Here is a 13,532-nt window from a genome sequence, read left to right on the forward strand (position 1 = left end):
GGTCGGTCGATGAAAGTTATCGGAGAACGGATCGACGACGGCCGCCTGAAATATTTCAACGACACGGCGGAACGGTAGAAACTCGAAAATGACTCTTCGCGGACTCGCGCGCTCCGTGCGCAGATCGCACCGATTGCAGGCTCGTCGCGGCGCTGTTTAATATCTCACGAGACGACCGAGATAGCACGGTCAATCGCGCCACTGAGCGACGCCAGGACCTTGTGGCCGGCAAGGTAATCGCGCGCTCTCGCTCACCAAGAGCCGACGTTTTCCGCGCTTCTTTCCTTCTTCGTCGCGAAAATCGGGGGAACGATCCTTCGAGGAATCGCTCGATTATATAAACTCTTACAGTAAATTATGTTTTATATTTCTCTCCTCCTACTATAATCAATAATAATATCTATCGGAGACACTATATAAACTTACCGCGAGACGAGAGTTTGCCGAATTGATCTGAAAGAAAAAAGAAAAGAAGAAGTTAGTCGATTATGATTTTTGAAATATTCAATTAAATATTAAAAAACCGACGTTTGCGTGGCAAAAGGAAAAAAAAAGAGGAGCCTCGAGAGAAAAGGAAAGAGAAATCCGCGGGAGTAAATTTTGACGCGAGGTATAGAGCGTCTCGGAGGTCTCGAGGAGCGCGTCGAGAGCGCCGAGCGACAGCCTTCACCGGGGAACCTTCGGTCTCTCCGGTGCAGGGGCCCTCGAGCACGAGGGAGTCGGCCTAACGCCACTAGGTTCGAAACTCGCCACTGACTGGCTGGCTGTATACGGCGCGCAGCGCAAGAACGGCCGAGCGAGAGGAGGTCCTCGCTCTCGCTTCCTCTCGGCTCGCTCTCGCTCGCTCGCGCGGCCGAGGTAGCCGAGCGGCGAGGGGGGCGGCGGGCGCGGGCAGACAACGCGCGAGCCACGTTCCATAGGGCGCGCAGCCTAAGAAAATTCACCGGGAACATTTTTATTCCCTATCGGGTAAAAGGGGCGCGTCATCGGGACGCCGCGACGGCGAAAGGACGCCGGGGGTCGTGCGCCGTCGTTGTACGATCGGCTGACCTCCCCGCGTCGGCCAATTCCGCGAATTTTGCGCGTCATTCCGTATGCGGCCGCGAGGCAGAGCGCGCGGCCCCGAGGTCTCGTCTCGTCTCGTCTCGGCAGAGACCGAGAACACGAGCGTGCCACACGTATGCACGTCGACGACGCGGCTCCGCGCCGCGCGTAACGTCGAGCTCGGTTTCTCCTCGGAAGCGATGGCGACGGCGACGGCGTCCGAGGGACGCGCCGTTGTATATTTTCGGCGTACTCGGCGATATTGTCTTTATACGCGCGTCTACCCCGGCGAGCTTCTTTCAGTTATTAAGATATCCCAACTAAATTTATACATAAATGTTTTACTTGTTTTTTTTCTCATTCCTGCAATTTTTAAACAATTTTATCTTTAGACGATTTAAAATTAGATAGCCTATTAAATTTTCTAGTCTGCGAGAGAGTCGTTTTCGAGACGATACGGACATTTACGAAGAGAATTTTGAAATCGTCAAATAAATTTCGAATAAAATATCGTTTTATCTTTCTCTCTAAGTTATCTGATTTATGAAGCTCGACAAAGTTGCTCGATCGTTGTCGAAAAGCTGCACTCGCGCTAGAGTAGTAGTATCAGCAACAATAATCTATTATACGCGATACGGCGTACAACTATATAAATGCAAGAGGCCGAGATGAAATCTCGAAACGGCCGGGCAAAGCGCGCGCGCGCTCGCGCGCTTGACGATTCCGTCGGCCGATTCGACGCGTCCGGTTGTTGTTAACCGCGGCTGACGCCACGGAGCGAGAGAGCGGGCCGAGCTGAGTCTAAGCGGGCGGCATGGAGGCGACTTTTAACTGGCCGGCGCGACGCGGCGCGAGAATGCGCGGACGTTGCCGAGCAGGGAAACTGCCGCGTCGCTCGAATCCGCGCCTCGACTTACCCGGCATGTACGCGCGTACCTCGCGTCCATACGCACGCGACGTACGCGTGCAAATCCGCCGCCGTTATCTATGCACATGGTGGGCCCTTTGCGCGCGATACCAGGCGCGTCGACGACGACGACGACGGGAATACCGGAGGAAAGTGCCGGCCCGATTGGCCGGGCACGGCACGACGGATGAATTGTGGCCAATGAATGTCCTTGCTCTCTGGACGCGAGCCTTATTCGAACGCGGGGCGCGCATGCACGGCCGCGAGATGGAAGGGAATTTAGAATTTGGCACGATACCGCCCGCACTTCCGCCCACGTTCGGTAGTCGCACGTCTTTTCCCGTCACGACACTGTCACTTTGTTTTCATACCTGACGCCAATCTCTCTCTCTCTCTCAACATTTATTAATAAATACTCTGTTTCTCGAATCGATCTTCTTGTTAGATTCTTTCGTTAATAGCGCAAGGTCGTATTTAAATTTACATGACGACTATATTTTTAACGCGTGTACTATTTCTATAAAAATTCTATCATACATAATAGCAAGATTGTTTCTCTGTCTGATGTATCCGGAAATAATTCTGCATCTTGCGAGACCAGAGAGAAAACTATCAATGTCGTATCGTGATTTCAAATTGCAAGATAGATTATATAAATATATATACAATGATTAAATGCCATAGGATCTCTGGTCCCTCTAAAGTATAATTGTTCCCTCTAAAGTATAATTGTTCCCGATATTTCCCAACGTACGCATCGCTTACGAAGGCACCCATAGAATTCAGTTCGTTGAGATTTGCCGCGCACAGGCGTCGCTGAACTTTCTCGTCGACTAGAAGCGCTCGTTAATGCCTCGGTGAAGTTACTTGGCGAAGGATACCTCGGTGGGGATCAGGAAACGGCGGAGATCTGACGGGACGTTTTACGATCGTCTTCGAAAGCTGCGACTCTTGTGCACTTCCGGCCTGAATTCTTAAACCGCTGCCAGGTAGACTTCTTTACGTGGAAGACGAGAATCGCTCGACGCGTCACGTAAAAGCAGTTTAGAAACAAAATCTCTTCATTTATTATTCTATTGCAAAGTATTCACTATTTTTTTACAAAAAAAACAATAGTTTATTAGAAAAATATTTTAGAAAATAAAATTTGAAAAAGGAATAACTAGCACATATCTAATAAAAGTTCTGTAAGTGAATATTAGCTTGTGAGTGCTTGTATCCAAAAATATTGTTTTATCGATACTGCAAATATTCATATAAAATACATGTACTCTGATGTATATTTATAATTTATTATATTTAAGGACGCATATCACGAGAAAAAAATCCTTCATTTTGTCTCAATTTTATTCGAAATTTTCCTCGCTAAAATTATATCGTTGAATGGATATTTAATTTATCGCAGTTTTTACTTTTGAGAAAAAAAATTCAAATGCTTTGTGATGAGAATCCGAGAGTTGAAATTATAATTTCGCAAAAACAACGCTTGAGATTAACTAGAAATATTAAACATCGCGCGTTATATCAATATACGATGTCGAACCGACGCGAAATCCGCGCGTTGTTCGTGTACAGTTATGGCACGATTCTGCCTAGCTGTAACTCTGAGAAAGAGCCGGTGAAAACCGTATTACACCGGTGCAGCAACAAGATATACCAGGACGGTTAGCTCAATTTTCCCGCCATTCTCGCCATTGCCGCCTTTCGCCTCCGCGATACCAAAAGTTGTGACTTTCGCAAGCACGTCCTTCTCGCACCCCACGAGATGAGTACCAAATGAGTGTCAAAGAGAAAGAGAGAGAGAGAGAAAGAGCACCCTTGCGCTGATAGTATTAATGTTCCTATTCAGATTACAGTTTAGATATTTATATAACAATCAACGCTTTCGATAAACACCGATACGTAAATTTGTTACATCTTCATTTATCCGGAAATATGTATCTGATATATTTATTTGAAATACAAAGAAATACAAAGAAATTAAATATATGTTTATAATTTTTATCGTTGATTCTTTTCTATACAATCGCTTATCTCTCTTCAAACAGTTGTTTAGATTCGAGCAATGATACGATTTTTGACCACACAAATGCGGTTAAATATATATAATCTCCCTTTTGTACAAGATAAAATTCTCGAATCGAACGGCACTGTTCGAAATCGAAGGCACCTGTTAACACAGGCCGACTTGGCGCGCCGGTGACACCGACATCCGGGGACGATGACAGGTGCTGTAGGCTAATCGGTTAATTCGACAGCTCGTGCATACGCGTGACTTCCATTCGCCGAGAGCGGCTCGTGCTGATTGTTATCGGCGCATGACTTAGAGCGCTAATACGAGAGCAATCAGGGAGGGACGGCCGAACGAGCAATCAGGACGAAATATTTTAATGAGCAAGGTGCCCGCGCGATTGTATCAAAGTGTCGATTTTGCTTTCGATACTTTCGGATAACTAGATACAGGATAGGTCTGACAATAGACAACCATATTCTCGACGTGTATATACGATAGATAGTGATGAATTTACACGTGTGGATGTGGATTATAGTTATCAGAGAATGTCAATTTTGCCAAGATATGCAGAAATTGCCAAGATATGCAGAAATATGGAAGAATATTTGCATACATAGAGAGATACAGACAAATTTGCATCTCCGGAATATTTACAGAGACTGCCCGAGAGTTTTCGCATTTCCTTTTATTTATGAATGTACATTTTTTTATCTCATTTATTATATAAATGATATTAAAATAATTATCGCCAATTATTCCCTGTAAACGCGCGTTCGATATTTTATGATGATTTTTGTGGGAAAAATAATTTCTTTTTGTTAATACAGTCATTATTTTTATATATTTATATAATTATTTTTATGTATTTATACATCATTGCGGTATTGAATGTCATTTGATACCAATGTCCAATTAATCGATAGCTTGTTTCGTCATAACAATCCTATCATATATCGAATAATTTCTAATAGCTTTTGTTCCCTGAAAAAAGAAATTGTATTACGCTATATGAGTCTAATAATAGATAGTTAAGATATACCTGTTTTGTTTCATTCGATGGCTTCATTATTCTATTATCTTCTAACAAAAAAATGTCGTAAAATATAAAAAGTACTAATCGAAACAAATTATCACTCTCAACCTCTTAAGAGATGCTTTCCGGTGGGCCTAAAGCTTCATTCTATGTATATATGTATATATTGATTATAATTCTAAGATGATTATTAGTGTAAAAAGAGAAAAAGGAAGCCGAGTACGTCGACAGTTCTACGCGACGCATCTTATCGGCGTGTCGAGGGTGATAAGGCTATCTTTATCTGCGATAAAGTCGTTTCGAAGCTCGGAGTCTATCTCGACTGCGACATACAAGTGAAAGAATGCATGGCACGCGTGCGATTACAGATACTTCAGATATCAATAAATTTTTCGTACGTAATTATTTTTCGTACTTTTATGCATCGATACTTTGCTTTTAGACAGCTGGTTAACAGCTTGATACTATGATATCCGAGAAATTATTTTTTAAATTGGCGTGAAATACTAAAAATCTCTCGCAATCTCTCGCAATCTCTGCAGAGTGATAATTCTAGAACAGTGAATATGCGTGTGTATACTGATGTACACTTTTCATTAATTTAGAAGAGAAAATATTAGAAAAAGCAATGTTCTCTCTCTCTCTCTCTCTTGCTGGATGAGTACAATTATTGATATAATATTAAAAGTAAACATTTATCTCATGCGAAAGATTAAACTTTTCGAAAGCAACGTCATGTTTCTCTCCTCACGGGAAACTGTTGAAATATCTCGTAAAATTATGTGAAGAGGCAGCTGAACCTCTCATTATACGTGATAAATTGTGTTTTACTACGTTTTAACAATTTCTACTCTCATTACTGTTAAGTTTATTTAGTCTAAATCGATTTAATATATTGTTATTGTTCCAGGACATTAATTATTCATCGAACGTGTGTGCGGGTACATGAATAGTGCCGCGGGGGAAAAATTTGAAAAAATTTCAAATCTATCTAAAATGCGCGTAAAATTCATTGTATCCTGCGTTTCGATATAGAATTAAATATATAACTATTATAATAAAAAAATCCTACTTTCGATTTTTCACTTTCGATTGTTTCTAACATCGACCGAACACTATGATATCACGACGATGGACGATTCAATCGTTCGATCCATTCATGGGAAACGGTCCGCGATGGTCGGCGGCATCACTCCGAATTAATTTCTATCCGCAACGACACGCCGCTAGCGCATAGAAAAACACAAAGGGAAAAAAAAAAAGAGAGCGCATACGAATATCGTAGAGAGCTCGTAGTAGTCGCACGTAAAACTCTCGTCCTACCCCCTCCTCCTCCTCCTTCACCTCCCCCATCTCCTTCGCCCCCTGCCACGTTTCTCTCTTTCCGCCTCTGTAACCCTGACCTCCCGTAAAACACACCGAGAAAAAGACTTTTCCGGCGTGTACGCACGAGCGCGCCAGGCTGCTTCTGGCCGAACTCATGAATGGACCCGCGACTCTATTTACGAGGGCGTGCGATTCCGCCCCCGCCCCCGCCGCCGCGCTCCGCTTTTATCGCCGTCTCCGTCGTTACAACACGGCGGGACGAGGCGAGGCGAGGTGAGATGAGGCGTTTTCGGAATCCCTGGGCTCTCTTTACCGCCGCGCCGACTTCCTCCACTACCGCGGCTCGATTGTACCGGTGCCGCGCCGAGATATGTATCGGCCCGCGAAATTGTTTTCGAACGGCCGATTGTTTGGCACACCTCGGACCCTAGCGAGGAGGAAGAGAGTCCGCCAGAGGGCTGAAATTCTCTTTTTTCCTTTTCCCTTCCTCGCTCTCTCTAATGCAGCCAGTGTTCGCCCTCGTGTAAACAGTCATGGAATCGTTTGCGAATTCTGGCTTACCTAGGGCGATCGAAACGCGTTCGACGTATCGATAGGATGAAAGGTTCAACGCGAAAGTGACATGTAAATGAGGTACACAAAGCACCTGTCATAAATATCTTCATGAATTTTCGTGAATGGCCGAAGCTATTTATAATACCATCCAGTGCTTGGCTTATGTAAACAACCCTAGTAGTAACTCGAATAACTTATACATGCATCTACGAATTCTTTTCGATAGATTGTAGACAATTTTCTGAAAGTGGAGATTTTTTTAGATATTCTATTTCTATTGTATAGATGGATAATTTAGTCCACACATTTTAAAACTCTTTTAACCTAACTAATTTCTAATTTATAACATGATATAATTCACTCTGATTATTTGCAGGAAATTAAAACTATAAGTAAGAAGAAAATACATAATTATTAGAATAATTATTTGAGTGATAATTATTTTGAGTTAGATGATAGCAACAATAAAGACAAAAGATGGTGCAAAGGTGACGACTTATGACACGTCAATTAATCATCAATTCATTATAAAAATCGATTTACAGTAACTGACAATCAGTTATAAACATATTAATAATTCTCGAGTTATTTTTTTTATACATTATATTAAATTTCTGTACATTGACATTTATTAATAGAGAAAATTTGTGTTCTAGGATTACGAATAGATGATTCTTTCCCTCTCCTTCTTCATCTCTCTCGAATCGGTCTTTCTTCTTCAATCATTGTTATTATACTAAGCTTGTAGCGAGTGTAATTTGTCACACGTGTAAGAGGCGTACTCCACGGACCTTTAAAGCAAGATCGTTAATAAGAAGCGTGCGGTTAAGGACCACCATGACCTACGGTAAATTTCATCTCGCCGGGTTTTAAGTTCGATCGCGCGGCGCGAATAACTAAAGATCATTAATACATCCCGCCGGACTATAATTCATGTCGCGTGACCGCTCGACGCATGGCGCGCAAACGTTGTGGACAAAAGTCTGTCGATGAAAGTCGACGATCGAAAGTACGATATGTCTCTTTAAAAAACTGTACTTTGGTCAAATTAAACCAAGCTCGCACGACGTACTGTTTAAAAAAGTCGCTTCGTGAACATCATTTTCATACGATGACATTAGTTGTATCAAATGAGCAATAAAATGAGCAGCTATCAAAGAACGTTCAAAGAATATCTCAAAGCTTTATCCTTTTGAAGTTGCCATTTATTATTCGTGCAAGAAATATTTATATAAAAACTCGAATTTGATGAATCCTAGTTTGCCGAACAACAATATACATCAAGTCAATTAGATGGCATATCGTACTATTCATCTTGTTTATGACGTATGCGGTAAAGCAGTATTTGCTTAGGATAAATCAGTTGAGTGTTTTCTTCCATTGCAATCGCTTGTATACGTTACATTGTGCAAATATATGTTTGCGAATATATATAATGAGTGTATATCGAGAAATTTTTATAGAAAGAGAGAAAAAAAATCTTAAATGATTATGGAATAATTAAATTATACATATATCGACATTCATAACGTTTGCCATAATTTATACAACAATCTTTTGAATTATTAAATCTTGAATATACATTTGGATATTTTTAATTTAAATATCTTTGAATGGATCATGCAATATTCACTTATTGTGTTATATTCTAATATTTTCGTTAGATTAGAGGTTCTTTTATAATTAGTAATTTTTAAAAAACCTTTTTTCTTTTAAAATATAATGCTTAAAATAAATTTATCAAAATTATCTTTCTACATTATTTCAATTTTTACAAACATATATTAGAAGATTATGCATCTAAAATTTTATTTTGATTAATTAATTATTTGTATAGAGACAGCGATTTCCATAATCCTTTGTAAAATACCTTCTGATACGACAAACAGAAAAAATAATATTTTATTCTGGAAAACGCTAGAACTAAACAGTTTTGACATAAACAATTTTAATAGTTTTTGACGAGTTGTGATTTTTTAAAATTACGTAACAAGCTTCAACGAATCTCGACTAAATAAATTCAATAGTAGAATTCTGTCTCTTTCTAAATTATAGTCTCTGACATAACATAGATAGAAGAACAAAGTTTGGGTAAGGCTGGAGGATGAGACTGAGCAAGCACGAGTCAGTACGATGGACTCTAACGATTTTCAAGCGATTGTGATTTTTGCATACATGTAATATAGCAAGTATAACAGTTGCCCTCAAATAATAAGTTGTCCTCCGTACATGCGAGTTTATATGCTCCTATAATTAAAATTAGAAGTCACAGAACCAATCTCCCACGCGTCAACCGCGTATAATTCCTACTCTTCCCAGACATCATCTTCTTTATTGCACCGTCTGTGTGCGCGGTATTACCAACGTGCTCGCACAGTGCAGGTTCCATCGAATATCTAAAATGACATCGTCCAACCCATCCCGCCCTCCACCCCTTTTCCTCTCAGACCCGCTCCATCTCGCCCCGTGGTCTCTCGCTCATCTCCCACCTTCATCTCGCTTTCCCTCCCTCCCTACCACTCAAACCCTTCCACGCCATCTCGCTTTCTTTCTCTTTCTCTCTCTTCCTCTCTCTTCTCTACAAACGCGTTTCTACCCCTACCTGTTTCCTCTCTCTCTCTTTCTCTCGCCGTATCCTCTCCAGTCTATCCTTCCAACCGCTCGCGTTATCCTCTACCACCTTCTGATCCCCATCCTCATCCTGACGATCCTCCTCGTGTTCTCTCTACCTGTCACCTTCTTCGCCCTTGCTTCTTCCATTTCCCGCCTTTCGTCCCTACGAATTATCGACGGGCGCAATTCCGCTGGATAAAAGCGAGGGCGGCCTATTATCGACATTCTGCAATACCGACCAGACTCGTATACCGACTAACCGTAATGCCAGCTGACTGCGATACCGGCGTGGGGCTTCGACGCCGCTGATTACACGCGAAATGCGGACAAACCGGAACGTGGCGAGAAAAATATATTGACACGCAGTGTAACGCCCACGGCGCAAAATACGAAGATGTAACGTCAGATGCATATCGCACGGATCTCTCGTTAACTTGGCAGTAGCTGAGAAATTTTCCGCAATGTAAACCATCGGGCGACACGTGCCTCCTACAAAAGCATTCATAAATTATATTATATAATTATATTATATAATATATATTATATCTCTGAACAAACAAGAATTGTACAAAGCTTTATTAATTTTTTAATAAAACAATAAGAATATATAATGTCATAAATTTATTGTAGTTGAATTTACGTGTTGTTGTTGTGGAAAAATTTTATTTTTTGCTCTTATTATATCTTATATAAAACTTCATTTTATTTTGGTGATTTATAGGATTTTTCAAAAAAAAATTGTTTAATAATTGAATTTATTTTTTTTCATCCTTTATCTACTTTTCATCTTTCGTTGAAAATGTGATAATTCAGAAAATATGTTCTCTATAGAATTGGATATTAAAGTACGGAGAGTGGCGCTTTAAAAATGGAAGAGTCAAACGATGCGCAACGTTATAATTGAAGAAATGAGTAAATAGGAAGGGAAAGGGACTGTCATATTCTTATATAGAAATCTTTATGAACAAATTGTTGTAAATGTTATTAATCTAGCGCGATAGCTTTATATTAAATCGACTAGTATTAAAAAAAATAAAGATTCACATATATAATATCAAATTGCATTATAGTGACGATCAACTTAATCTTCTAAAACAGAAAATTATAAAGTTTACTATTAATTAGGTCAGTTTTATCGTTCTCACACACTCGTTTCTTCGGATTACTCGTCACTGTAGAAATATACAATTCATATAATTGCGAAATATCCGTTTGTACTTGTTAATTTTCGAATTTATACCACTAATACATCATGATGAAAAGATGTTCCGATATCACAGGCAGAGAATGCGTGTTTGATGCATTTTTATCTATCAATGATGCATGAACAGCATATATATATATATATATATATATATATATATATATATATATACACATATACATACACACACACACGCATACACACACACACACACAAACACATATACACACACATATATCGAGATGAACACCACGATGAATGGACTTTCGAGCTATGTATTCGATTCGTTTGGATTGAAATAGTTATACGCAGCATATATAGAGTATATGCGTGCGCAACGTTAATTTCGTATGTAAAATGGCTCTCTTCCTGGAATTTCGAAAATGCACACGAGCCGAGCGCGCAAACCCCTCGATTTATTCGCGATTCCTGAAAATTATTTGATTATCAACAACTTTCTACTTCCCCAATCTACTCACGCTTGTTGATCCTCTCTTGTTCTTTCGTTTACGCAATCCCTCGCAACTAAATGTCCGATGAACACGTGAAATTGAATGTTCGTTTTGATATTTTTTAACCCAATTATTCGTTCACGCATGGGGATACACGCGTAAAGTTGACAATAAAAAATCAAATCCTTTACTGCTAAATATCTATAAGTAGAATTTGTTATGTAGATTATTATATTTTTTTATATGGCATATTATTTAAAATTTTATGCTCGGAAATTGTCTACGATAACGTTTATAAAATAAAAAATATTTTTTAATATTAATTTTCGCGCTCATTTAATTTTATTTCTACTTATTTAGAGAAAAAAATATATATATCTATGATGATATAAAATAATGTATGTATTATTTGAGTTTTTTTCATTCTATATATTGGATAAAATTTATTGGCTATTTCGCCTTTATATCTTGATATATTAAAATTGGCATGGACACAAATATTCTAAATAAAGAATATAATTGATTGCACTCGGAAAAAAGTTATTATCTTACAATCGATTTCTTTTTTTAGGAAACTATAAGAAGGGAGTGTACATCCTGTCCTCTTTCATTGATTATGATGAACATCTCTTCTGAAATCACGTTCTCTTTAGTGCTCTATAGTTTGAAAGATTTTTATATTATCGGAAAAGTTAACTAAGGAAAAGGACAAGTATCATCGATGGTTAAAATTCAAGAAATTTTTAACTAAAATTATTATATAGATATATATGAATAGGAATCTTCTATTTTATAAGACGTTAGCGCATTAATTTTTTTGTTTATTTCCTGACAAAATTAAGATCAACTTTTCGCGAAACTCATCTAGAAAACTTATGTCCTGAGGCTCGTAGAAAATGAGGCACGAATAGAATCCGGTCTAGATTTGATGATTGCAATTACATGAAATAGTAGTCGAGGTGAAGCTTTGCTCAGGATTTCGAAGAACTTTTCCGTATCGATCGCACGCCCTTACGGAACCATAGCCTTTCGCGAATCTTCAACTCTCCGCGAACTCGATTGTAAATTTTCCAGCTAGAATGCTCGAACTCGAGGTGGACCATCCGATACACTCTCCGCGAGCGACCAGAGTGCGCGTGTGCGGTCGGAACTCTCGCGGTTTATCCGCGCAGAAATTTATAACACAAATACATGCGGAGCCTGCCCAAAGTCAACTCAACTAAAATGTTTCTCACGACTTGTCTCATCTTTTACCCGACAATAACTAATTCAATTTTCTCAATCTACGCTCTAGAAAAAACAGAGAAAGATAATTTTTCCGCATAAATTAATCCATCTATTCGCAATCAATGCTTTCGACGTTCAAAATGAATTAACTATTGTCATATTTCGTCACATTATATAATTACATTTTATATAGTCGCCACTTGATTACTACTTTTTTGATGACTACGATCCCAAGGGAACGTAATGTCGTTTTACTAATAGCGCTCTTGCAATATCCTAAGGTGGAGTTAGATTGCACCAGCGGGGATAATTTTGTGCGACAATGAACGAAGATTGTACAATGTAATTTATTGTAGTTTAGGTTTATTTATTATACCCGTTTGGTATTTACAGTATTCTCTCATTATATAGGTATAGATTGTAATTGATACAATCATCGCGTTCATTGCCGACAACAAACATAGAGATTGTTCTCCGCATCTAGTTAAACTCATTGAAATTACATCGGTTTTGATGAATTTAATTTAACAAAAATGTCAAACAATCGTATAGATCATCTCGCTTAATCAGCGCGTCGAAAATTCACCCCGGCTAAAAACGCGGGCGATTTTAGCCGGCGCTGCTCCTGCTCTTCGAGCGGGATTCGGATTTGGGTTTTGCCGCAGGGGTAGGTGCGCAGAGCGAACGCGGATCGATCCCCCTCGGCGCGAGTACGAAAGGGGGGTTGCGACCGAGTCGCCCTCTTCGTTGCTTGGTATCCTGGCGTGTTCACCCCCGAAAACGGGAACGGTTTAAAGGGTGCCACGTCGCTCAACGGAACCAACGAAATTCGAACGATCGGCGAGAGTCGCGATATCGCCCTCGCTCGTCATGTCGATTTAATTTTCTTTCTTTCACCCCCCCCCTCCCCTCCCTTGTTTTTAGCGAAGGAGAAAGCGGAGAGAAAAGTTCAGACGTGCATTAGAAAAATCGCGACAAGCCTGTTTTTTCATCGGAAAAAAGCAACGCGTTCCTATCTCGACGCGATACGCCGCGAGTCTCATTATCGGACGCGTTTTATCAGACTTCGTACCGCCGCTATAACTCGAATGTAGGTTAGCGGCGGCGGATCCAAGAGAAGGGATGCCGAGTTTTCTTCGAAAAATCAATAGACATTT

The 13,532-nt window shown here is 39.9% G+C and overlaps 1 protein-coding gene across 7 annotated transcripts in view; it reads right to left on the minus strand.

Moving 5' to 3' along the window:
- LOC105252044 (basic-leucine zipper transcription factor A) overlaps positions 1-13,532 on the minus strand; it is an 88,805-nt gene that overhangs the window by 52,458 nt on the left and 22,815 nt on the right. For 6 of the 7 annotated variants that reach the window (XR_003123458.1, XR_003123459.1, XM_025412963.1 and 3 more), the window contains one exon: positions 427-453. The exons of the other annotated variant lie outside the window; for it this stretch is intronic. Coding sequence is in view for 1 of the 6 variants with exons in the window: in XM_025412963.1 (XP_025268748.1) it covers positions 427-453 (27 nt within the window). In the remaining 5 variants the exon portion in view is untranslated. The remainder of the gene's footprint in view (positions 1-426; positions 454-13,532) is intronic. 7 annotated transcript variants of the gene reach the window in all.

Source organism: Camponotus floridanus, unplaced genomic scaffold (genome assembly GCF_003227725.1).
Source record: "Camponotus floridanus strain SB8 unplaced genomic scaffold, Cflo_v7.5 scaffold6, whole genome shotgun sequence".
Lineage (NCBI taxonomy): Eukaryota > Metazoa > Arthropoda > Insecta > Hymenoptera > Formicidae > Camponotus > Camponotus floridanus.